At 37.3% G+C, this 27,332-nt stretch overlaps 2 protein-coding genes across 2 annotated transcripts; one reads left to right on the top strand and one right to left on the bottom strand.

Annotated features, from left to right (window-relative positions):
* The first annotated feature begins 706 nt into the window (after positions 1-706).
* Positions 707-2,746, top strand: LOC139712456 (uncharacterized). Its single transcript, XM_071624273.1, has 3 exons — positions 707-827; positions 1,533-2,303; positions 2,741-2,746. The coding sequence occupies exons 2-3, from the start codon at positions 1,602-1,604 to the stop codon at positions 2,744-2,746; spliced, it is 708 nt and encodes a 235-aa protein (XP_071480374.1). The 5' UTR covers positions 707-827; positions 1,533-1,601.
* A 5,165-nt stretch (positions 2,747-7,911) lies between these two features.
* On the bottom strand, positions 7,912-12,653 carry LOC139712455 (S-acyl fatty acid synthase thioesterase, medium chain-like). The gene is made up of 6 exons (XM_071624272.1): positions 12,504-12,653; positions 11,832-11,970; positions 10,901-11,000; positions 9,934-10,106; positions 8,755-8,837; positions 7,912-8,036 (listed from the first exon to the last, which is right to left on the bottom strand). The coding sequence occupies exons 1-6, from the start codon at positions 12,631-12,633 to the stop codon at positions 7,912-7,914; spliced, it is 750 nt and encodes a 249-aa protein (XP_071480373.1). The 5' UTR covers positions 12,634-12,653.
* Between the last annotated feature and the right edge of the window lie 14,679 nt (positions 12,654-27,332).

Here is a 27,332-nt window from a genome sequence, read left to right as displayed (position 1 = left end):
CCTTTACCAGTGTCACACTGGGAGCACCTTTACAGGTGTAACTTTGCACCTTTCAGATTAGAAAGGTGCAAAGTTTCACACATAAAAAAAAATTCAAAGTGTGACCAAAGGTGCAAGTTGAACCAATTTTTCATAAAGTGTGGGGTAAAATCTAGCAAACAGAAGGATAAATGTTATAACAAGATCTGGCGTATAGATGAAGAAAGGTATGAAATATTTATGTTTTCACATCTTTTCACGAAGTGGTGATAGCGATCCCAACCACATCTATGCATATTAGCTACGGTAGTGCTGTCATCACCTAACATTTATCTCAATGGATTGTGCGCAAAACTATCGTAAAAATCATCTGTGCTGTCAATAATTTGAAGGAACTTAAAGTTGTTCAAACGTCATCATCATCATAGAGTGTTACAACTCAAAGATTTGGTGCGGAAGGATATATATTTTTCTTTTTGATTTCGTGTACAAAAGGACAGTAGTGAAGATTGTATAATTATGTAGGGGCCTATTAAGTCAGTGGTTGCATTTGATATCGTGATGTCATCATAATCTTATATATTTCTCACTGTTTTGCGAAAGCATGTGTAAACTTTGAAATTTCTTGATTTCTTTTTACTTTAAGTCATTTTCTATGAAAAGTCAATCATTCTGCTCAATTTCATTCCATCTATTTCATTTCATTTCATTTTTGTTTTCATTTTCAATTAGAGACAACATGATGTGGAATATCACTTTATGCTTAGAGTGAAAGGACAGATTGCTGGTCAAGCTGTAATTTGTCTCTTCCTTGTACAGACAAGTTACATCTTGCATTGCAACATAAGGTAAGCGGCAAAAGAAATACTGAATGCTTTGAATTAAAACTGCATTTATTAATTACTTGTTACGATCGAGAAGAGCAACGTTATAACAAAAGCAATGGATTAGCACAGTCACATTTTATAATAAAGATGATAATAATAATGATAATAATAATAATAATAATAATGACAATAATAATAATGATAATAATGATGATAATAATAATAATAATAATGATAATAACGATAATAATAATAAGGTCTTCCTTTATCCAGGGTAGCCTCTTCAGTGTTGCCACTGCTCTACCAAAGGACCCTGCCATCATAATTACCCTAACGTTGCCAGGTACCCATTTATACACCTGGGTCGAGAGGGACATAGTGGGTAATTGTCTTATCCAAGGACGTAAACACTGCTGGACTGGGCGGGAATGGAACTCGGGTCCTCCGATTGGGTCCGAGTCGGGAGTTTCATCCACTTTGCCACAGCGCCCCCACAATATATAAGCCTACAATGTTTTGCCAAATTTGAAATCGATTTGCCACATTTGCACTGCTACCCTTTTCATTAGATATTTAAATAGTCGTTATATACGGTCTTTCTTAGCGTAACAGTAAGTGCTTGGTCAGGCAATGCGTGTTTTTACCAACTTTGTCTCGTGTAATTAGCCATACGTTTTATGTTACGTAAAACTGGTTGCTGTCATGCTGTTATCTTTTCTTTGGCAGGAGTTCGATCCTGTATTTCGAAGTCTGAGGCCAACTTAACTCCTCTTCTCTATTGTGTTGTCTTCAACCATGGTACTAGTTAAAAACGTAAACCCACAGCAACCTGATAACCAGGCGTTGCGGGATGAACCTGCTAATCCCAACCCTCCGGATATACATCCACCTCCTGCCGATCGCGATGATCCTGAGAAGATAGATTGGATTGAGGCGTGCCTTTTGACAACCGTTGCCATGGCAGCAGTGCTGATGTTTTCCCTCATCATCTCTGACTGTTTGCTCGGCGTGGATCTCCCGCTCTTCATGTCGTCCTCTGTGGAGGGACTTGGTTCATACTCTTTCCAAGTTTTCCAGAGCACTCATCTCATCCTCCTGGACACAATAGCTGCATGTCTTTCACTTCTCCAGTCAGCTTGGGCCATGCTCTCCGTTAGCAAGTGGCCTCATCTCTTTTGGAGTACCATCCGTAACATGCTGACCTCCCTCAAGAGTGCATCGGTGACTTTGTGGCGAGACTACCTCCCGATAGTCAAGAATGGAGTGATTGCACTGGCCACTAGCTTGGACAGATGGGCAACTCAGTACTTTGGACCATTCTTTGGGGAGTTCTTCTCCTACCTGCAGAGCACAGTCAACAAGCTCTTGGACAGCGACACGTCTACCAAACAACCTCAGCCAGGGTTTTTCGACCTTGCAGTCCTCTTTGTCACTTTTCTTGCAACTATCCCCCTAGCATACATGACGATTACAAACTTAGTCTTTATTATCCACAAGGTTTGGAGATTGGTCACCTTTTTTTCCTTCCTTCTTCCTCTAACCGTCATGGCACGGATAATGAAACATTTCTTCCAATTTCTCTTTCAGTTAATCAAGCGTCTTTTAATGGTTCTCATCAGTATCTTTGCCTGGTTGATTCTCCTAGTTGTGTGCATCTTCATTATCAAGTACTTCCTAACAGGAAAATGACATTCATGAAAGCCCTTAGGGTTCATCACGGAAATTGTAAATATCGGCTTCGTGAAATTATGAACCGTAACAAGATTGCAAATTTAAGCCACATGAAGAACAGATCTGATTTCTTTTCAGAAATTGATTTCAACCAAATGCAACATTGTCAAACTACTTTTCAGAGTGGTCCATTGTGAATCTCGGCTTTCGATGAAATAAAATGGTGAACGGGAAACATCACTTTTGTATTCTTTTACTTTCAGATTTAACGGCTATCATCTGAAATGCGTCGCCATTCTATAAGTGGAGTAGTATCAACGTATTGATAGAATTTTCTTTGAAGTCGGACACGACATAAGAAAACCAAGACTTTTTGAAAATTTGAAATTTCATAACCTGATTTTACGTGTGATTTTTATGCAACTTCTGTCGCTTACTCTAGTTTAGCAAAGTTTGATAACTGTAGAGGGAATTATATTGTACTTCATATTGTGGGCTAATCAGGGCATTATGACACACTTAATTAGTGCTAAGTAATCAGCACAACATTAGTGTGATTAGGAAAAATTGGTGAAATCTCAGTGTACGTACAGTCATCACTCACGTCATCACGTGACGAAGCCTTACCATGCCTTAGTACTTTCGGAGAAACAAGCATACTGGGGGGCATTTCATGAAGCGTTTTGTCCTACAACATCCTACAAGTTGGTCGGACAAATTTGCTCTCAGCCAATCAGATGCAAGGATTTCAGTATAGCTTATAACATTTTGTCAGAAAAATATCTGACCAAATTGCTTCATGAAATGCCCCCCCCCCCCTCGGTCTACGAAGCGTTGCACTGTCAATCCTTGATTTTCTTGAATCACGAATGCGTGCGCTTTCATGAGAACGTCAATTCGTTTTTGAAACTGCTGATAGATTACGAATTCACGCGCGTTTTTGCGAGAACAAGATATTAGACTACTTGTCCCAACACACCGCACACCAGATAGCTAGACTCTTTCAGGACATGGTACATTGTAACGAAAGTTAATGTTGCAAGCCTCTTCTCTCTGTAGCAGCCGAATGGCACTAGTATTACTGGAGCTCTGACGGTATCTGAGATTTGCTCAGGAGAGGCTGCGCAATCAAGAAACAAGTCCCTCTCATAAAGAAACAAGATTCTTCCCCATATTAGCATGTCGTTGGGTGTATTAAGACTGCCGCACACTATATATATACGACTCACGACTATACGACTGACAAACTTTGGATCCGAAATAAATCGCAATAGCCTCAGAATAAGCACGCTAGTTCATTTCAGATCCAAAGTCTGTCAGTCTTATAGTCGTGAGTATTTTTGTGTTCTAATGATGTGTAATTTTGTTTGGGAGGGGGCTTTGTTCGCTGGAAGAGATGAATCTCACGACACTCTCGCCCTTTACATTAATCAAAAAGGTATTTATCTTATCAAACAAAGTTTTAGTATCGAATATATCCATGTGTAGTCTTTGTTGAACCTGATTACTTTGTCATCATTGTTAACATTTCGTTTGGAATGGATGCAAGAAAATATTTGCCAAAAAAACCTCACAAATTAAACAAATCATTTTTGTTTCAAAACTGAGAGTAGACAATAGAATTTTCACTGTACAAATGCATAGGTGACGTTGACTTTAGATTTTAACTGTGTCAATGCAAAGGTATATTCTTTGCTTAGTGTTTTTTTTTTCAACGTAGAGATATCATATTGTGAATATAGGCCCTATGTGCCAAAGCTTTATTGTGTCTTTGTTAACATTTTATAATGCATGATGTTATCATTTTTTAATGCATTACCCGCATCCCAACGTCTGTCGTGAAGATTATTTATTTTTCTTTGTTCTTACGTGTAATGATTTCATGCTAATAAACAAACGTCCATGTATTGAACGTGTGTTTGGATGTTTAATCCCCTTTTGTGTCATATCTTGCAACAAAATTGTTATATCGTTGAATGTCACTCTACGTGTAAACACAGTAATGTGAATGTAATTCTGGCCCCAGTTTTGTTGAAAATATTAATCGATAATTGCTGATGTTTTGAAAACAAGCCATTTTCTGCTAATTTGTGTCTTTGATAGTCATTATGTAAATACCAAAAATAAATGCCAGTTCTAAAACACTAGTCGCTAGTTGGCGTTTTAATGAGGAGCGTCGAGATAGACTGATAAAAGAGTTACTTCTAAAGAAGATCCAACAAGATCCCTTGAAGTTTACTTAGTTGATGTCGTTGTTATATCGTTTTACGTGAATTGTTATTCTTTCTCTCAATCCAACGTACAGTGACTCACTTTCATTGTGCCATTAAAAAAGGAAAAATGAATCCAGTTCAAGGGAAACCTCTTTGAAAGTTCAAAATAATACAAATACAAAACCAGAACAGTGAACATTTATACAAAAAAGAGAAGAGAAGAACGTCATTCTGCAGTCTGCTTCGAGTTAGAATAGTTTCGCATGCAGACAGTTTACGAGCGATTCTTTACTTTAAAATGTGTCCACTGATACTGAGATTGCATAACTGAAGTTCAAAGAGTGAAGTATCACCTTTTCTGATGATATACAAAGACAATAGAACAGTGGGGATTTTTTTATCAGATTGGCAGAAAGAGAATATTGTGAAGTAGGTGAAAAACCTTTCGTTCGCAGTGTAAAATAAGGGCGATTTGTTAATATAAAATTCTTCCTGTGAATGCATTTTGAACACACATGAGGTTTTTGCAAAAATCTTGCGTACCCTTTATCTGTATATTGATGTATGTGTGATATGCAGACATTGCGTACTGACATTATCTATTTCAATGTTGTTAATTTTGTTATGTACATGAAAGATTTCCCCATTCAGATATTGTTAAATCTGTTTGTATGGTTTATATTACTATCTTATATAATTTCATATTTTCCACTGAAGTGATGGGCAAGTACTCATGTTACACTCGTAAACAAATGAAATAACACTTTTTTTTTTACCAGTGACATTAGACCAGTGACATTTATGCCTCTGACGTATTTACGTGGTATTTGTTTTATGCTATTTCCTTGGGTATCAATGGCATCTTTATTTTTTTTTCAACTGCTGCAACAAGAGCATGTGGATTTCATTCCAGTTAAAGGAAATCAAATACTTCCTATGCAGTTTCCGGGAAATGACTTTGTTGTTCTCGTTGTTATTATTGTTATCATTATTGTCGTTTCAAGTGGCTCTGAGTCTTTCTCTCAAGTCAATTTATACTGACTCACTGCCAGAAAGAAAAAAGAGACATTATATAGATGACGACTGGCGGGGGAGGGAACATACCGAATGTTCCACCCGAAGGGTTTGACATGCTATTGAGGGAGGTTACAATATAAGTCCCGAGACGAAGTCGGGGGACTTATAGCCTCCCGAAATAGCATTTCAAACCCTTAGGGTGGAACGTTGGGTACATGTTCCCGACAACAAAAGTCATCATCTGTTATATTATATAGGTTAGTTAAATACGTCAAATACGTCAACGTCAACCACCAGCACAACGCACTCGATCGCTCGCGCAGAGCCAAATTCACTGTGTGCGGGTCCTTCTGTCATTTATTACATGAAAATGTTTTCCCATGGGAGAACATTACAAAAATGTTCTCCCATGGGCGAACATAACGAATGTTCCTCCATCACGTGACTGTGTTTATCCAATCACTAACCGGTATTTGACTAACCCATTTAATAGAACATTGTATGCCTACCGTCTAATTTGCATAAATGTACTCGTTGCTACACCTGTTACTCTTTTATATCATTACAAAAATACAATATTATAAGGGGAAATACCTAATTTGAATGAACTTTTCACTATTCCATCTGTGTGACTGTCTTTGATCCAGAATTTCACTTAAATCTCGGATTGCTTAAAAGGTTAAATTAAGTAAGGTTATTTCGTTTCTTTTCCGGTTCTTGGTAGGAGATTGTGCCCTTTCTACGCCGCTTTCCACAAACACACACACACACACACACACACACACATACACATACGGGGAATACACTTACATGTCTAGGGTGCCTACATACACGAAAAAAAAAGCACGCTCACGCACTAACAGACAAACACACACACACATACTTCTAACCCTGGATTACACGAACACTTACAGAATTAATACGTCCTTGAATTACTTTCTATAAAAGATCATGAGATCAATTACATAATTGATAGAAAATCATACAAAATACACTAGATGTAAAGTTTAAAAAAGTCTACAACTATCATTCGTCTTTCTCGTAGATTGTATTTCCCAAGAAAATTTGAACAAAAAAAGAAGAAAAGAAAGCAAAACTCACAGGTTCCCATTGGAAATAGTATTCTTGGTTGTCAGGCTGTCTCCCTGCAATGGAATTTATTCATATCGCCTTGTTGCTGACCGAAATGAGATAACATACAGACTTTTCATATTTTCTCCATACATAATGGACCCGATTTATCATAAAAATTCAACAACCATAGACACTTCTCCACGCATTTTCAAATTAGAATAATGGCTCGTTATTTTCTACTGAAAGCAACGCCATGAGATTTCTGATCAGTCTCTAAACAGTACTATTAAATCAAGTGGAGAATGATGAAAGTAGTGTTCACCTACGCAATGCAAATATGCATTTAACAGAAACAATCAAGATCCTTCGGCTTAATTTTTCATTCTGTTTCATTCGGTTTTTATTACATTATAGATATATTAGTCGTGTTTTATAGGTTATTTCATGAAGAAAGAAAAACAAGAATATCATCTATTGACATATCCTCTTTTTCTATGTGTTGATCTTTGAGCAAACTCTATCCGAATTGAGCAAGGAGTTCAAGAATAACGTTTGATGATATAGAAATTAAAGAAATGTTGTATGCTGATGGTTTGACATTTTTGTAAGTTACGAGTTTAGAGAAGACTCCTGTTTCCCTCAAGGGAATTCCACAAAAATTAATTTTTCATGAAAATTACACATTCCATCAACTTGATACTGACACATGATAAGGGTAGCAATTATTCTCCCTGCTTTCTGAAAGCGGTTAGTTTAAGTGCTTTTTCATTACGCTAGAAAAGTGAATTTTTGCGAAATTTCCTTTACATTTTCTTTAAAAATGCTGTACACACATGACGTCAGAACCTCTAGTAGTCTCTTCATCCAGCGGTTCCAACACCGAAGCTTTAAATTTTCATTACTTCTGCATTGATTGTCCGATTTTCCTCAAACTTTTACTGGTTTGTTCTACTAATGTTGCTGCTTTATACACTCAATCCACATTTCTCTTTGGGTTTTGGTTTCCTCTAAATCGACATCATACGCTGGTTTGCGCGTATTCTCTTCTTTATAATGCGCAGTATACTTGGTGCTGCAAATCTGGTAGGTTATACGTGAAATAGCTTGCATTCTTCAGGGACCACCATAGTTTACGGCAGGACTTCAGCAATGTAGTCACATATTCTCCGCGTGTTGCTCTCCTGCAAGAGGAAGAAGTGTCCGCCCGGGAGAAGCTCGGCGTGGAAGACGGAGCTGCTTGTTGCCTCTGACCAGCCTGTCATTAAAAATTGTCATATATTGGAGAGATTCAAAAAGTAATTCGTTAGAGTGTATTTCCATTAAATGTTCAGGGGTCTTTAAAGGAACTATACGATAATACAAATGCATGTGCACTTGTTCATACTCCCCGTCATATTAAAGTGATGATAAGTGTGTTATTAGTCATTACAAATCAACATGCATTTGCAAACATGGTTCCTTTAAAACTTTACAAGCACAACTATTAATTCCTTTATGAAATTAATAAATAGAACTAAAGTTTTTCATATTCTGTCCTAAGTTACAAAAATGAAGGATTTTCAATTTCAGATGCTTCCATAAGCAGTTATATTAACGTCAACCACGTGCAATTACGGAAGGTGACATATAAGTGGTACGACCTTGAGGTATAATAACTCACGGACCCTTTCCAAGAGAATTCAGAAGAATTATGAATTCGTATCAAATATTGTCGTTTCTCTCTCTCTCTCTTTCCCACGAAATACAGTTGATTGTGTTCGTCTGTCGTGGTTACCGTCTCCACTGCAGATTAGTATTGTTATAGTTGTTCCCATCATCGTATTACTTTATGTTAGACTTAAATACGGAGACGGAGGGCCGACAGTTATTTTTCAAAACAAATTCATTCTGCTGCCACCATCGGTCATGACTAAACAATTAATAAGTTGATTCACAGCCTTGCTATCATTGACGCTCAAATTCTATGTGCTTACCTTCAGGTGGGTGTGCCCTATCCTCACGCCCATTGAAACAGGTCAAAGGGCATGATATGAAGGGTTCTGGAGGGGCAGGCTCGCTGGAGAAAAAGAGAGGAAGAGGAGCGTATGAAGAAAAGCGATCAAAATTCTTTTTCGTCAACTTTTACAAGTGAAACGTTCTTTTTTATCATCTTTTACAGGTGAATTTTTATCGAGACAAAAAGTGATGAAAAAATCTGTATACTATTACATGTAGGGCCTACTTATATAGGCCTACAAACACATAATCAAATGCTGTCTCAACATCGTGCTCAGTTATGAAACCCTCTGCTTTCTGCATCAATTCCGTGAATTCATTTCGTCGTTTCTGTCTGTACATTTGTCTGGTAACCACCGTCCTTTTTATCTATCTGTCTATCTGTCTATCTATCTATCTTTTTTTAATTCTAAACTTTCTTTCTGTGTACTTTTTGTCCATCTTTAGTTGTCTTTATCATTACTTTTCATGTTCCCTTACTCTTTTAAATTCAAAATCAACTTTTACTTGTTTCATTTACCATTAGCATAGATAAAATTATACTTTTCTGATCTGACGTGCGAGGTTATATATGTATATATATATATATATATATATATATATATATATATATATATATATATATTGGCAGCAAAACTTGCACAGAGACGTGGCTGATGATGTTGGGTAGCACCCCTTTGGTTTAAGCTTTCAGGCGAATTGCCCTTTTTCAGAATGTGCAAAGACAACAACATACAAACAACATCAGCCACGTCTCTGCGCAAGTTTTGCTGCCAAGATATTTAACTGTCCTTGCACCGCCCCGCCATGTTCTGGGTTAAGTCTGGGTTAAGTCCATTGCTGTCACTATATATATATATATATATATATATATATATATATATATGTATATATATATAAAACGAAGAATAAAAAATGTAGCTAGTAATGCTTTTTTTTTTGCCAATAAAGAATGAGTTTATTCGACTCTAATTTTCCGTGGCCTCCACCTTCTTCAGAAGTCTAAACAAGAAGGTGGAGGCCACTAGAAAATTCTTTCTTTACTGGAAAAAAAAAATGCATTACCAGTTTATTTCTTGATTCCTCGTTATATTGGAGCCAATACGTGAATTCTCAACATGTTTATATATATGTATATATAATCTTCAGGCGCTTACTCGTATTGCTCTGCTATTTCAAGATCCGCCCTCAAGCACGGGAGAAAGAGCTTCATCAGGCTCTCATTGGCCAACACGTCGGGGGGTGTGCCGCCGAGTTGCCGTAGCTTAGCGACGAACTGCGCGTCTGTCATCCTTGTCCAGCCAATCCGATGATTCCGTCGAAGTTCAGACTTCACATGAAAATATAAAAAATAACCGCGGGACTCATACAAAACAGATTACAAATTAGGACATCATGCATATATTGAGACAGATGAAAGCCCACACTGGAACTGGCAACACAATACACAATATTGTAACTTCGTTGTTATCACGATGTAATTCACTCTAACAAAGCAATTTCCCAACAGGTGACGATAATGGCACGTTGTTTTATTATTTTGTTTTTGCCTTTTTCCCACAGGAAGGTTTAAGTAGTATACTCCGGGTGGTAAAGCGGTCTTTGGGTATCACGATATGAAGTAGGCCTACATGAGTGCAGTGTGTGTTGGCAGAATACCGGAATAAAAATCAGGCGAATCTGGAATTTGTTGTAATAACATACTTGTTCTCCCCCGAGTTCATGTACAAAAGCATGAAAGCCAAGTCGCGTGATCACATTATATTACTCGCAAGCGAAAAAAATGGGTCATCTTCTGAGACATTGCTATTACATATATATATGTATATATATATATATATATATATATAATGTAATATATATAAATAGAGAGAGAGAGGAAGAGAGATGACAGGTTAAATAAGTTCCGATATCTTTCTATAATATATTTTGACACCGCTATCCTCCAAGCAACGAAGGAACTGGCAACAGGGGATTAATGTGTATTTTTTTCAATAGATTGATAGATTTGACTAGTTAATTTATGTGTGTATATGTTGTTTGTTTTTGTTGTTATTTGTCTACTCTATGACAGCGTGCTTCTGCGAAAGCAATTCCTCTTTGCCAGGAAGCAAAGTTACTCACGTAGGGTCCGAAAGTTCCTGACACTATGACGTGTTCGGGCTGCAAATTGTGATTGGTCACCAGGTAACGAGTTACCTCGTAACAGACGATGGCGCCAAAACTCCATGATAGACAAAAAAAAATGAAATTCGCATGTCACCAAAATTATCATGAATAATTATGATACATATTAAATATTATGTGCTAGGGAGAAGTATTACGCAGAAACTGTCCCGATGGAGAGGCAAATATTGTAGAATAACAAGTTTTGGAGAAATTCTCAGAAATATGATGAGGGATATTCAGTCTTGCCATGACTAAAACGCAAGAGCGCCATCAGGTAATAATCTCTGATACAGTAGTGAAATTTGTTAGAGCGATCAGTGTTTCTATCATGGAATCGGTTAACTTTATGGAACAAAGGAGACACTTGCTTTAGAAAAGGTACACGTGCTAGTTTACATTTTTTTTTTGGGGGGGGGGGGGGTCATAGTTCCAATCTGAGTATGTGCAGATAAAGGTCATTGCAGACATTCTCTTGAATTGAATTAGCAACTGATGTAATCAAAACCTAGATGGGGCTACATGACAACTGTGCTATAAATGAAACATGTGCAGATTGGTATTTACAAGTTAATGTGCATTCTTTTCAGGAACACTTAACAAAACCCATTCATGCAGCATTGACATGTAAATCACCACTACGTGCATGGCTGTTTTTAACTGCTCTTCTTGAAGACTATTCCATGTTTTGCAAAGTCTGTGGTTGAAGAGGTCATTGCAGACTAGTGCTACCTGTGAACTGGCTTATTCTTTCACAAAGCTTGCGTAGGCCTACTTCATTAACATTAATCAATTTGAGTCATTGTTTGCATATCTGCTGATAAAACGTATTATTGAAGTGACGATAATATAGCTATTGCAGACAACATGCACGACGTCGTACTCTTACCTGTGTCCAAAGAAGAGAAACGGTTTTTCTCGAAGTTTCGGTAGGAGAGTGGTAGCAATATCTTTGACCATTGTGGAGAGATTTCTGTACAGCGGTTCCTTGAGACGTGATTCACGACCAGGCAGGCGTATTCCGTGAACTGAGGTTACCAAGACAACAAGATTGAGAACGGCGATATCAAACACGATCACACCGCACTTATTGTCACTATTGGTAGTCTCCAGTTTAACATTATCCTACAATATAGCTGTGATCTCCTTGATTAACTTCAGTCTACAACACAAGTTGAAGAACAATTTTATTGACTTCGCTATGGACTAATCTCTCTCTCTCTCTCTCAAAAAAAAAAGAACGTTTTGAGATTTCTATCGCCTAGTAATTAATTCTAAGTAGTTAGTTTCTCATAACCATTGTTGATTTAATATTTTCTTGTAGATATTACCCCAACTGATGCCTACGAGATCAATTACTATAGAACGCATGCGACTTGAACTTAAGACCATTTTATGAAAGTTTTCCTTTTTTTTCTAGAATACGTTTTCTGGGAGTCAATTCACCTTAAACCACTGTGGACCACTGCTAAGAAATAACATTGAAATCTCAGACAGCACAAGTTAATTGATCGATCAATACATTCATTGATTTATTCTATATCAAAATTTCGGGGCTTACCTTCAATACGATCAGGTAGGTATTTATACAAGCTGGCATAGTAACCAGAGCCGCCACCGGCCCACGGGAAACAGAACACGTTGTACCGGGCAGCGTCCCGCTTAGATCTGCAGTTAGTCAGTTTATCCATTGCTGTCGTGATGTGCTATAGGAATCCCACTAGTATATAGACAACGGCAAGGAAACAGCTCATTTCATCAAAGTTTCATTGCGTTTATATCCATTCCAGGGGCGGATCCAGGGAGGACCGCAACCGGCGCACGCCCCCCCCCCCTTTTATTTTTTGTTGAAACAAAAGAAATAAAAAGAAAAAATGGGGGGAGGGATGGGTGCGCCCCCCCCCCTTTAATTTTGTAAACACGCCCCCTCTTTACGGAATTCCTGGATCCGCCTCTGCATTCTACTCATATTTCCCCATTATGCGATCCTTAAGACTATGCATCCAACAAAAGTGCAATCATTACGGGTCTGAAGAAAACAAACAGATCTCAAAAGTAATAGTCACTTTCAAGGAAGAGATAAGAAATTATTAATACCATGGGAGATTCAGGGAAGTATAAAGGGAAGGTTTCATATCATTTCAGTCTCGGTTCAGTTTGCCTTGCATGTCAGTACCATTTAATGCGAAGGAAAAGTCAATTCTTATGAAAGGGACTGTACAGCACTGGTTCAGGCGAGGATTCAGGTTTATAACATTTTTGGCGAGACAATGAAAAACCTCATGAAATATGAAAGAGCATGTAATTTCAAGTAGGATTCGACGTTTATTTGATGCAAATTTGCCTTGAAATGGCGAGATAACCAAAAAAAAACCGATCCTAATAAAATTGACAGGCCACGACTTTCATTAGGATCTCTTTGTTTTTCCTTGTTTTTAGATATCTCAGTCATTTCAAAACCGATTTTCATCAAGTAAAATTTTGATTACCCTTAGAATTATACGCTTTTTAACATTTCATAGAGTGGTTTCTAAATATCTCGCAAAACGTTACAAGCTGCATAGAATCCTCACCTCTACCAGTACTGTGCAGTTCCTTCAAAGTAACCCAATCCCCTGTAGCAGCGTTTTGCAAGTAGAAAAGAAATGATAGACAGATAGATAGATAGATAGATACTCAGATAACTAAATAACGTGGATGCATGCATACATACCCTCACATACACACATGCAGATATCTACATAGGCCATTACATACACACTAAGAAAAAATGATTCATTCTTGCACCTTTTAAGGGTGCAAAGTGATGTCACACTGGTGGCTCCCTATGGGTGTTATCTTGCACCCTCGAGAAATGGGTGCAAAAGTGGTACCTTGCGCAAGGGTATAACCCTGCAACCTGTGGGTGCACCTTTGCACCGCCAAAGAAGGTGCAACATTGCACCCTTTATTGAGGGTGCGAAGTGGTTCCCTTCGGTGCATATTTCCACCCACAATAAGTGGTGCTAAGTTGCACCCTTTTCTTGAGGGTGCATCTTTCCACCCACACTAATTGGTGCTGAGATACACCTTTCTTGAGGGTGCGATCTTTCTCCCTTTAATTTTCGGCGCAACTTTGCACCCTCTCTTGCCTCTACTTTTGGTGCAACTTTACACCTTTCGTGAGGGTGCAAAGAAGCACCCTAAGTTCCAAGATTGTAGCCTCTCTTGAGGGTGCGATTTTGTGCCATATATATAGGTATAATGTTGCACCTATGTGGTGCTTATTTGATCCATGACGGCAGCAAAATTGCTTCTTTAAAGGAGCCAGTCAGTGTCACTGTCTACGCCTTTAGAGGCGCAATGTTGCCTAGTATAACCTCAATTGCACCTTGAGATTACTGGGCAATATTGCGTCCCTAGAGGAACAGGCAGTGACACTGATTGGCTCCTTTAAAGAAGCAATTTGCAGCAGTTATGGATGACATAAGCACCACATATTTGCAACATTATACCTACAAGGTAAATATACTTAGCATCACATAACAAGGTACAATTTGGTTACTTAACTACTTTAAACCTTGAATAGTGCGAACTAATGCAAGCCTGCTTGCTCAGTATATCAAACTTATGCTGTTGTTGCACTCTGCAAAGTAAATAAGATTGGTGTAATTTGGATCCTGTGAATCATGAAATGTGTGTGTGTAATTTTGTGAGTTTTGAAATGTTAATGTAGAAGTTAACTTATAGTTGTGTTTGAATGACATACTAAAACCAAATATTTACTCAATTACCTTTCCAATGAGGTGAGCACTATCACTATCTATCAAACAAACCCTCCAGGCAAGAGCATACATCTGCATGAAGGAAGAGGTAAAAATATGATATACATTTGTCTGGATACGTTTTATTCAAAACGCATTTGAATACGTACTTATTCACATAATCTATAAGAATAAGATATGCTTTTTACCAGTACACAAAGCCTCAAAAAACAAGAGCATGCTACGTACATTTCTAAAGTATGCACCATATCTTTAAAAAAAATGTAAGAGGATTTAACAAGTTGTTGTATGCATTTAAACGAATAGGCCTACATATTTCCATGCGTACAATATTCATGTATTACAGTGACGTCATCATGAATCATCAAAAAGATATGTTTCCAGCATAGACATGAATTTATCTAAAATTTAAAACATGTCTTACAATTAGGAGTTTGTTTTATAATGACGATGCCAATTGTCTTAAAGTCCTTATCACGACATGTCTTGGTGTTCACACTTATTCAAATCATGAGATTCTTGGCACTTAGATTACGACTACAATTTATTATGGTTTAGATACTTAACTGACATACGCATACCATATACAGGTATACGGGCATTTCGATGAAAACATCTAAATACAAGGTATAATTATAATATGAAAATCGAACTTGATACCAGCCCTTATGGGCTACCAATGGAGACTAGGCAGAATCGCAGTTATCATGGTTATGTATTCAGATTTTGTTTTGGGTGATACACGCATTCCGACTGATTTGGGATCAATTCGAGTCCCTCGAGCTGAGATTCCGGAACTGCAATGAGCAAATCATCATAATGACTAACAAAGTGACTGAGAATAATACATGCACCAGTTTCTGTTTCGTTGTTCTATACATAGAAAGTTGTTACGTTTTCCAATCCTCTGTAGGCACACAGGGATTTGCAGATCACCGTTGGCTATAACGCCATGGTCGCGTGCAAAATGATTGCAGCTTATCTAACTTGTAGTTTCCGAAAAGGGGACTACCGTGCTTATACATATTAATCGGATGATAGACCCCGTCAAAGAGTAAATTACGGATATCGTATACCATTGTCATATCCACTTTTTGTTCTGTACACAGTTTCACTGGACTCTTATGAACCACTTAAGCATTACCAAATCATGGAGTATAAGAATAATCTTATGTTATTTCCTTGAAACGGCTGCATTTGTATGAGCGGGAACAGTTTGGCATCATACATGACTAAATGCATGCATTATACAAGGTTTCAGGACACTTTGAACCGTGTCCCCCCCCCCCCCCCCCAAAAAAAAAACACAAAACAAAACAAAACAAAACAACAACAACTAGTGAAATGTTGTATACCCTAGGCCCATTAGTGTATGATCTTTGACCTTTGAATACATTGCCCATATTTTTCAACGAGTAGGCATCTGGATGCAACGTAGGTATATATAAAATGATTTTTTTTAAGGAAAATATATTTAACCACTTCAGAAATAACTATGGAACAAATAGCATAATATTGACACGTTCCCTTATTCCTAAATGACTTGACAGAAAACTTTCCTCACCGAAATCATTCTGTCGTTATTCAAGTACGAAGACATTGATGATTATATACCTAGTTCGATTAAAAGTATACATGGAGCCATTGCAAAGGTATCTAATGAATAGCATGCTTCAGAACTACATCATTGTCATTTATTCTATGACGCTAATAATAGAGCAATTGTTCCGCCATACTGCCTGGCAGGTTGTAGTCCTCCTACGACGTTTGTTCAGCAAATAAGGCACAAAATAAAATTTTGCGAATTTTACACGCTGTTGCCAAAGTATCTAATCTTCTTTTCTCAGACATAAGGTATGCTGATGCTGTATGAATTAGAAACGGAAGCTTCACAAATATTCACCATCTAACAAGGTAAAAGCGAAGTGATGTCTTGCCCACATATCGAATTTGTGATTACACTGATTTTCAAATGTAAAGTCCGGTGTTAAATAGTGAACACCGAGCTGGTGTTAAATTTTCGGTGCTCATTTATGGTGTTAAATTAACACCTCCGGGTGTCATTTCCAAATTTTAAACTGTTTTTTGAAGAGTTTCTTAGTAACTGCACTTCTTGTTGATTTTTAATTTAAACAAGACGATCAAGAATTTTACATTAAAATACTAGATTTTTGAAAAAATGTGAAAATAAATTTACACCAAAGTAACACCAGCTGGTGTGGTCTCTTATTGAAGCTGGACGGGTGTTAAACCATTGATATTAACACCGACAAATATCAAATCAACACCATGTGGTGTCATTTTTTAATTAACACCAGTGCAGTATCAAAATAACACCAGGTACACTGTACAGTGTCAAATTAACACCACGAAGTGTCAGGTGAACACTTTTCAACACCATCACAGTGCATTTTTAACACCTGTGGGTGTGGTCCTTTATTGAAGTTTGATCGGTGTTAGATTTAACACCCGTGGTGAGCTCATTGACTTTTTGACTGTTGACGGAGTCGGACTTCACCAATATCAACACTTGACAGCCATCTTTAGATGATATGAGGAGTGAATTTGGTGGTCATATAGCTCAAAAGTGTGGAAAGTTATTAAAAGAACACCACAATACTATGTCGACAGTGCTAACAAGGTGAGATACAAAGAAAGAGCGCGAAATGACATTGTAAAATTTGACAACGACCTACAATATTTGACCTTGAACGCTGGCACCCACAAGGTGGTAGAAGTAACTTCGTCCAATCGTACATACATATGCAAAGTTTCATTTGGATACCTCAAACAGTACTTAAAGGGGAATGAAACCCAAATGTACCCGTGGATTGGAGCAATATCATAAGAACACATAAGTGAACATGGAAAATCGTATGATCCAGTGGAAGTTATGCATTTTTTTAAGTTTCAGTGTCACTTTCATGTATGGAAACGTATATGAAGAAAATATCAAGGGAATTCCATAAAATCTGATTCTAAATGAAAAGTACAAATTGCCTCCACTTATTTGTCGTTGCCATAATGTTAAGGGTAATATTACCCCCCCCCCCCCCTTTCTGGATGAAGGAAATCAAGTGCTCCTTTTGTAATGCTAGAAACGTGAAACTATGCCTATTTTCTTTACATTTCTTTATATAATTTTCCATGGTTGACGTCAAAGATGTAGCTCGTAATGGCGGCACTGAAACTCTAAATATATGTGTATATATAGCTCTTCAACGGATTTTCCGATATTCCTCAATTTGTGACGATGTGTTCAACTGCTAAAGTAATCTCCCTGCATTAACTTGTCCACTTGTACTTTTCGTTTCATTTCCCTTCGTGATACAACGTTGCCACAATCGATAACAGACTGATGTACGAACGGAGGGACAAGCTGAACAACATCATTTCTCTGGTGACAATTCCTTGTAAAAGTATACACCATGAAAACTTTAGGCTGGTAAACTATATCAAGACAATTATTGAACAATATTGTTAATGAAATGTCGTAGGTTTTTCTTCGTGATAGTTGCCTGTTCAGATCAAGGCTTGCAATGTACTGCTGAAGTATGCATCGGGTGTTTCTGCCTTGTCTGAGATACTGAAAGCCACAGAGCACAGAAGGCCGGAAACATTGTAGCGAAGGAAGACACGATTGTATACAGGAATTCGGGCAGATTTCACAACCATCCAGCCAAATAGTGATGTCACTAGTGCGCAGCATTCACAGTGAAGATTGTGGGATTTAGTCCTGTCAGGTTCTGAAAGAGATTTTGGCATGAATAGATAATGACTGAATAAAATTTCGAAGGAAATAGGTCGTTTACACTACGCAGTTGTGTTGCTTACATAAACTAACAGGTTACAACTATGACCATTGACCAGAAAATGGAAAATTAAATTGATTGCATAGATCTACTTCAGGTTTCTAACGTCTTTTGCTGAAATAATGAGAAATGGTTTTGAAATAGCTGCGATATCCAAAACAGAGCAATAATAATATAATATAGGACTCACTTTTTATCACGATCGCTGCGTTTTATTTTGTTTTTGGATGGCTCATCCATTTCAAAACCAATTTTCATCAAATAATCTTTAGAATTCCTCTTAGAATGGCATACTCTCTATTATTTCATAAGTAGGTTCTTGGTATATTACAAAAAGTTAAAAGCCCAAATCCTCACCTCCACCAATACTATACCATCCCTTTAAGCTTTGATATTGGTTTCTAAACAAATCCGGTCGGACAGATTTATTTCAGCTCTTTGTCATATAAGTAAAACATGATAATGTTGCAAAGAAATATTCCTCTTATATTTCTAGTCACAAAGCAGATGGAATTCCCGTCTCCCATAAAAAAATAAAAGTGCAGCACTTACTTTGTCACAGACATACAGCATGTCCTCTCCAGGCAGACGGGGAATTAGGAGACAGCATGCCGACATCATTAAGTTAGAGCTGAAAAAAAAAAGAATAGATGTGGAATAGCCTGAGTAAAGTCATGTTGAAAAGAAAAATGTGGCGAATTTGGACTGAGATGAAAATACACACCTTTTATGTAGGCCTGCATACATTTATGACATAGGGCATATTCAAATATTCCCACATTTTCCTGACGAACTCAAAGTCTTCATAACATAAAATAACAAAGTAAGACATCAAATTACATGCCAATTCAACATCAGTTTGCTGTATATTTTGCACAGTTAGGAAAGGAGTAAGACTTATAGACCTCAGCCATTCAGCCGTTGCTGAGCTTGCCACAGATGATGGTCCGGGTGCTGGCCATGGCAATGGGTGTAATGATGCCCATTATGGTTGACACCTCTAATCCTGATACCACACACACAAAAAGTGAAAATATAGCCCCCTCTACTTATTCATAACATTGATTTGATTTACTTTGATAATACTGGTTACAGAAAAGAAGATTACCCCCCCCCCCCCAAAAAAAAAAAAATAATAATAATAAATAAATAAATAAATAAATAAATAAATAAATAAATAAATAAAATAAAATAAAATAAATAATAAATCAATCAATCAATCAAAAAAAAAGGAAAAAAATGAAGATTCTTGCGGGGTAGAGATGCTGCCTGTATGAGTTACAATCCATCATGGAGTTTTCAGGAAAAAGTCCGAAAAAAAAACTGAGAAGACGTAGAACGGAAAAGGCAATAATGAATGATCGCAGTGGTCCACTTGAGTAACATATCTCTCGATTATAGATGGTATCAAAAATTGCACTATAGTCTTATCAAATTTTCCGCAACCCACTAAACGGTGGCTACGTTATAGTAACTGATAGAACTGCGTTCATGTGTAATAATAAGCTTTAATATAATATACTTCACGGATATCACATGCTGAAAATCTAGATGAATCAATAACCTGAAAGTACATATACATGTATTACGGATTAATCCATTAATGAAACTTACATACTCTGTTGAGGAATCACTCTGTCCTTCAGAATTGCATATAAGTTTACGTGAACAGGAGAATGCGCGCAACTTCATCATATTGTATCTTGCTTGAATACCTGAAAAGGAAAATCAAGTGTCATGAGTTCAAGGCCACTGTTCATGCGTGTGTAATAATTTTGCAGAAGAGCTAACTTATGTAAATGTGACTACATAACTCTCTCCATGGCAGCTTAATGTATAGTTCAATTCTTATGCACTGCCTTCTGCATACAGGGTGAACTTAAGTCCACCACTAACACTACCTGACTACAGAGAATTATCCCAGCATAAAGATAAGCGTGCAATGTTTGCCATTATGAGTTTAGTTAGTACACTGGTCTATTTATCCATAAGTTTATCAACAATTATTAATCAACTTCCGTTCCTTTTATTCGTTATTAATCAAATGTGGTATGGCACGACGCGATGTATTATCCTTGGGGATGTGTGTGTGGGGGGGGGGGGGAGGTGGCGTAAAGGTTATGTTAAGGATACACTTCCTTAGGAATATCCGATACCACGTTTTCTTAACTATTTTGTTTTGTTGTTGATCGGTAAATATAAAGAATTACTTGAAATTTGTGATTATGTATGTGTTCACTGTATTGTGAGTATAAATTATGCTTGTATATTGTGTATGTAGTGAAAATTGTATCATTTATAATGTGTACATGTACATGAATATATGTGAGTTTATGCATGTATGTAGATATTCCTATGTGCACGCCCATGTACCAACAAAAAGAATTTCCTATTAAAATGAACAATAAATGAATCTGAAATCGGAAATCGGAATGCCATGACGTCTTTAGCAAGACATTTTATCGCTAAAGCTGCTCTAATTCCACAGAATGGTTACGAAACAAAACAAAATAGAACAGAAAACAGCACGCATAAAACTAGCCAGTTTTAACAGAACTCTAAAATGAACATTTTAATATTACTGCCTGCAAGCTTATTATGACATGGCTATACAACCAAAAACATAACAGATACAAGAAATTTGATTAAGGGTAATATCGAGAGTAAGGCCTTGGTCGAGAACATTGTGGATATTTCAAATCATGCTTTACGATGATGTTTTAACTCACCATTTTCCACGTAGTAGGAATCTGCGGGGTCTTGATATTATGAAGTGGACAAAATAATGTTGAAGTCAGAGTTGCAGTAAGCCGCTACGAAAAGCCTCAGAAGAGCTGATCTGCTGTGGAAATGGAATTTGCGCTAGATGCTCAGCTCAAACACGCATGAACGAGCTGTACAATGAGCCATCTGGGAGTCAACGTATGTGCACATAAGTTTGCACGACTCAACAATTCATTGAATTCATAAATCATGTTCAAGAAAAGAATGAACATGCCCACACCAGGTGACCAAACTACTGGGTCCGTGAATTGACACTCTAGGAAACATCCATGTCATTATTTTGCATCGAATGTATTCTATGGATTAATAGGCGTTTAAAAAAAAATTCCACTTTTGATTCTTAATAATTCGGTAACTATATATCAGATAACACTATCATTGATATGGGAGATAGTTGTATAGTGTACAATTTCGTTGGAGGTGGTTTAAAACACAAATCAGTTTCATGAAATCCATGATCAATTTCACAGTTAGGTTACAGATTTTGCTCTATTTCCAACCCTCTGTACAAAATTTTCACTTTGCACAGGGGTCAATGGGTGTGTATGGGAGTATGTGGTTAACACCCTGACAATGGTGTTGAACAATGGCCAGGGTTTGAATGCTTTATTATTTATTCATGAGAAATTCCACTATCACAGCTAGTCTTTATTCATTCTAAAATGTGGTGTTTGCAAGCACACGGAAACATGTGCTTACATTTTTCATGTGCGTGCATTTTACCCTTAGGCTTTACCGTGCATGAATCCATGAAAAAAAGGGGGAAAAAATCAACCCTTACAAATAAATCGTGTAGTTTGCACCCTTACATATCCGCGAGTTTGCTCTCTAAATGATTTTAGTTTATCATTTCCTTTACTTTCACTTAATAAAATATGCATACATAAAATGTGACAATGTTACGAATAAAATAACAATGTGACAAACAAACAAACAAAGCAAACAAACAGCAAAAGATATCAAGTGAATGGGTGAGTGAGAAGGCAATTGGCCTTATTTAAAACTAATCCCGGAAAAGTAAATACATTGTATATACAGAGAAAAACATTGGCACACACACACACACACACACACACACACTCACACATACACACACATGCATACACAGACAAAAACATGGACCAGCGCATATTAGCAATACACAAGATGTCATTTTCACAAACACACCCTATCTTGCTAGTCTCTTATAAATTCGTAAAATGATATTGGTAACTTCCAGAAAACCTTTCAAGTTAAATACGTTTGAAAACTTTCTTAAAACTTTGTACCGTTTTCTTACATTTCACATCAGAGTGGATGGAATTCCAGATTTGAGGGCCTTGAAAAAATATTGACTTTTTTTTTTCTGTCCCGAGATCGAGTCGCAACGAAAATCTTTAGCGTGTAGTAGGGTTTGACTCTATCATCGCACAGTAAGCATGCAGGGAATGCTGTGACATATTCCATTTCGATTGGTCAATACCAGACGAGCAGTCAAGTATTCTTCGTTAGCTTGTTCGCAGACCCTTTCATCAAAGACTCAACTTCATTTAAAAATGCTCCGATGAATGATTATGAAATTATAAGAGAACATCAAGTTTTATGATGTCTTTAAAAAAAAACATGTACATAGTAGCACCACGACGGTATGCAATATTGTATTCAAGTGTCGATCAACACCATATGGGTCTTTCTTTGAGACTTGCTATGGGCTTAATATTGCACCTTAGCACAAACAGGAAGATATGTCTTTGTAATGGTAATTACGTTTCGACATCCCAACCAATAAGAGATAGGTTAGGTGAGTGTTAAAGACACGGGGATACACGAATAGAAATTGCTCCCAAAAAAATGAAATAAAACGAACATTATTCTAGCAGGCATGCCTGGGCAGTAATCTGATGTTTCTATTGATAAAGAATTCTATTTGAAGATTCATATCAGTTTGCTTTGTCAGAATCATGAGGAAAAGTGATAAAATAAACCGGCTATCCAGGGTACAGTTTAAACACTTTCACATGAAACAGCTCTGATTAACACTTTTGCACAATAATATTTCTGTTCAGAATTGACTTTTGTTTTATATGTTTTTATCTTAAAGTATAGGATTTCATTTGAAGCAAAATATAGCCAAAATTATGTAAACGTCCAAAATGAATCTTCAGATTGCTCAGCGAGACGGCGGCATCGAATCCCGATCAGCGAAGGTACAAATGCACCTGTGGAATTGTTTTGTACAGCAATAGAAATCTGACGACTATTTGAATAATTACATCCAGTTGGAACTTCATCTGTTAAACCTCCTAGGTTATGTGTACAATGTGATTGGTCAATACCAGACAAGCAATCAGGTATTCTACGTTTGTTTTTTTAGTAGACCCCTTTCATCATGAACTCAACTTAATTTGAAAATATACTCTCGATGAATGATTATAGAATATGAAAGAAACTTAATTTTCCTGATATCAAAAAATATATGTTCATAATATCAGCACAAGGATATGTAATATTGCATTTTAGTGCCGAGCAACACCATAGGATGGCCTTTGTTTTGAGACTAGTTTGGGGCGTAATATTGCACCGTCAATCACCGTGGCAAGATCGAACCCAAAATGAACCATATAAGAAGCAAAGTTCCACCATTTTCTCAAATCGTGTAGTTTGCACCCATTTTCGCGACTTCGAACCCTTCTAGCTCCCTTATTGAACCTTTTTTTCTTAGTGTGTACTACGTACATCACAGTGTATACATGAATATAGTTAAAATGTATATCACATGCAATAATTATGAATGAATAAACTGAATTAAGAAAACAAGGCAATGATTAAATAAAGAGGTGCATGATATTGAGAAATGGTAAAAGTTTGAAGAAATTAACGCTTATGTCCGTAATAAATTCAATTTCCCGTTTAAAAAAGACTAACAACATTGAAATATATATATCGAGAAAATGAGATACGTCTTTGTAGTTCGAGTTCTAATTCCCCTCTCTGGTCATGGTATGTGCACTACTCTGGGAAAAAAAAAGAATTATGATTCATAGTTACGTGAACACCAATATGATAATGAACCTTTGCTCACCGGGCTTGCGAAGCGTGTTTGTAGACAACCGATTACCGCCTGTAACAAAACAAGAACAAACCGGTTCCAGAGGTACTCGCATACAGTGATGGGTGAGGTGAAAACAAGCATTTGGTAGATTCACCTGTAGGTCCTCCTCCAATAAAGACAGTGTTTCGTGTGTCCTGTCTGTTTGTGTTTAGAATATAGACACAGCAGTACATTCAAATCTCTGGGAAGTTGTTAACTTGGTCTCTATCGGCCTAGTCGATTAGACTGTTCGTTGAATCCGGATAGTCAACATGGTAAGGGTGCAAGTGATAATAATTACACGCATTTCGAACAGGGCGCCGTATATGTTACACAAGAGCCACACTACCGCAAAAAAAAAAAAAATGCAATTCTTTCGCTTTCTCTTTTAGGGTTCTTAGTCTGCTGCATTCAAAATGGCGTAAACAAAAGCTTCTAATATTTCTCTTTGTGAAGAACAAAATTAATCGGTAAAATATGCATCAACATTTATTCAAACAGTAGAGGGCCCAAGTAACACTTTGAATTTCCACTTAGGTGACATGCGACCTATTTCGCCTGGAAAGATCACATTTTGGGAAGAATGGAAAAGTGCAGGTATATCATTATGCGTGTCGATCGCATTCCTGACTTCATGATTCAAGTGGACTCACAAGTACTGGGCTAATTGTGCTGGTACCGTCCCCTCGACACTCTCGTTCAGTGCAGGAATGGAATCGGAAGTCGATGGTTGAGCTGTGGCGTGAATCCGGAAGACATACATACATAATTTCATCATGAAAACACACACACGCACACACACACACACACACACACACACGTAAATAATGCACACACAGACACATACACATATGCATAGGCACACACGTACACACAGGCCTACACATACACCACACGTGTATACGCACGCACTATTAATGGAAGAGAGAAAGATATACATAGAAAGATATACGTAGAAAGATATACATATACATAACTGAGACAGAGATTGGCCTGATGGTATGGATGTGGGCATACATGCACATTGGACAATGCACACGGTGTCATAAATCATGTCTATACACATAGGCTGCATGAGTTGCATACGCGGAGAGAACTTTTACGTGACCTTTAGCCTCATAAACTAGAACTATAAACCTCTCTAACAAAGACAGAAAGCATTAGTTATTCCCTTATTTTTTTGTCTTTGAATTTTTTGTCTCTCCGATGGAGTATTTCCACTTCCCTCTGTGAGAGAGAAAAAAGCCTCCAACAACAACAAAACACAACAAATATGAGAAATTCCAAAAACTCAAGAATCGACCCTTCGTTGGAGTGTTAAAAGCCATCATAACCTAGCAATTCGGCATGTCGACTAATTTCAGCGAAACATGGCATGCGCGTAATCTTGGTTGCCAGTAAGTAGTGTACTATTTATGATGCATGCATCCGGCAATGTTTATGTACAAAAAAATATCATACTTAGAGCCAAAAAGGAAGGGAGAAGTGCTTTATAGGGAAGATTGAGACATACGATTCTCTATTAAGGGAAATCCGTCAGTCGCTCATGTTTGAGAAGACAGTTACCCACTTGAAGCACCACGACCCCTCGGTTCCATGCTTATCATTCTTACAGAGCCTCGGTTCCACGCTTATAGAGTATTGCAATACACGACAACGGTTAGCCACCATGGCAGATGAAACGAGCGGGAAGGACTCATAGTTCATTTCGGGTTTTTTTTATTCTTTCTATTAAGAGAGAAGTGTAAACAATACTGTCTGGCAATTCTAGCGGGGAATTCCCCACTGGCAAGTACATTACACTGTAATATACACCCGCAGTACACACTTGGCACACACGACTGTACACAGCGTGAAACCCAAGTAGGTAAGGACAACGTGGTTAATAATCGTAATATATAATTACTTGACCACAGGTGGGAATTGGCATGATTTTCGCTGGGCAGTACTGTACGGACTTACGTCAGAGATCGATTTTGCAGATACGACATTCTTTTGAGATTACGATTAGTTAGAATTTACGGCTTCGATTGTTGGATGCCATCGGATCATCGTCTCATCAGCTACATTGGCTAATACGTTGCACTACACAGCAAATTAACTGACGTAAGTATATTATTATACTTACATACTTAAATACTTACTAACAACATGTCAATCATGTCATTGACTCAACAACTTGGCTGGCGTGCCAAGAGCAAAGAATTTTAGTGGTATGTTATCGTTTTGCTTTATTTGATTGTTACACATCTGTCAACCCTTTTCTCCTTTACTTTATCTTGTAATCATGTTCGTTTCAGTAATGGGCGTACATGATTTTTCGCAGTTTGTTGAATTCAAACAAACGAAAGAAATGAAGGAGTGTCTAAGGAATGAAACAAAATAATTGACATCCTACACAACAACTAAACAACAGTAACAACAACAACGAAAAAATTGGCAGTATTCCTGCAGTATGTAAATATTCATCACTGCGCTTTTGAACACAGTCTTTATCTCTTCCCTCTTCTTCCTAATCACCGTCAGCAAGTATTCTTTCGTCTTTCTTACATTCTTGCCTGTTTGATTTGATTTGAGTGTTCCACATCCCAAACACAAATAACATGATACAATCGATTGAACGTAGGACTAGACATAGCGTCGTATTTACAAAGAATACAAGAGAAGACAATTTTACAAACATGAAATGTGGGGCACCTACTAAAGAGCAAAGCTGGTAATGTATAGGTCCCTTTATAAAATGTTGGTTTTTTAAACAACCTAGTAGCGAAACTATGAAAGGAAGGAAATAAACGTAAAGCAAAAGAGTAAGAGAAACAAATAGAATACATCAGAACAACGAGATAGCCACCTATGATATGCTTATAAGATCCTCGTCACCTGAGCAACATATTTACGTAACTGTGGGAATGCGCAAGATGCACACAGTACATAATTACGATTCATGAATTCAGGAATAC

This window comes from Diadema antillarum, unplaced genomic scaffold (assembly GCF_040938485.1).
Source record: "Diadema antillarum isolate AM-2024a unplaced genomic scaffold, OU_Dant_1.0 seq00001808_RagTag, whole genome shotgun sequence".
Classification (NCBI taxonomy): Eukaryota; Metazoa; Echinodermata; class Echinoidea; order Diadematoida; family Diadematidae; genus Diadema; species Diadema antillarum.
This window is presented reverse-complemented; position numbering and strand designations above follow the sequence as displayed.

Bases quoted from the DNA above. Each gene is read 5' to 3' on its own strand.
- LOC139712456 (XM_071624273.1), top strand. From the start codon at position 1,602: ATGGTACTAGTTAAAAACGTAAACCCACAGCAACCTGATAACCAGGCG.
- LOC139712455 (XM_071624272.1), bottom strand. From the start codon at position 12,633: ATGGATAAACTGACTAACTGCAGATCTAAGCGGGACGCTGCCCGGTAC. The intron at 11,001-11,831 runs GTAAGAGTACGA...TCTATCATGGAG, and splicing joins TTTCTCTTCTTTGGACACAG to TTTTGGCGCCATCGTCTGTT. The intron at 10,107-10,900 runs GTGAGTAACTTT...TTTCATGTGAAG, and splicing joins CAGGAACTTTCGGACCCTAC to TCTGAACTTCGACGGAATCA.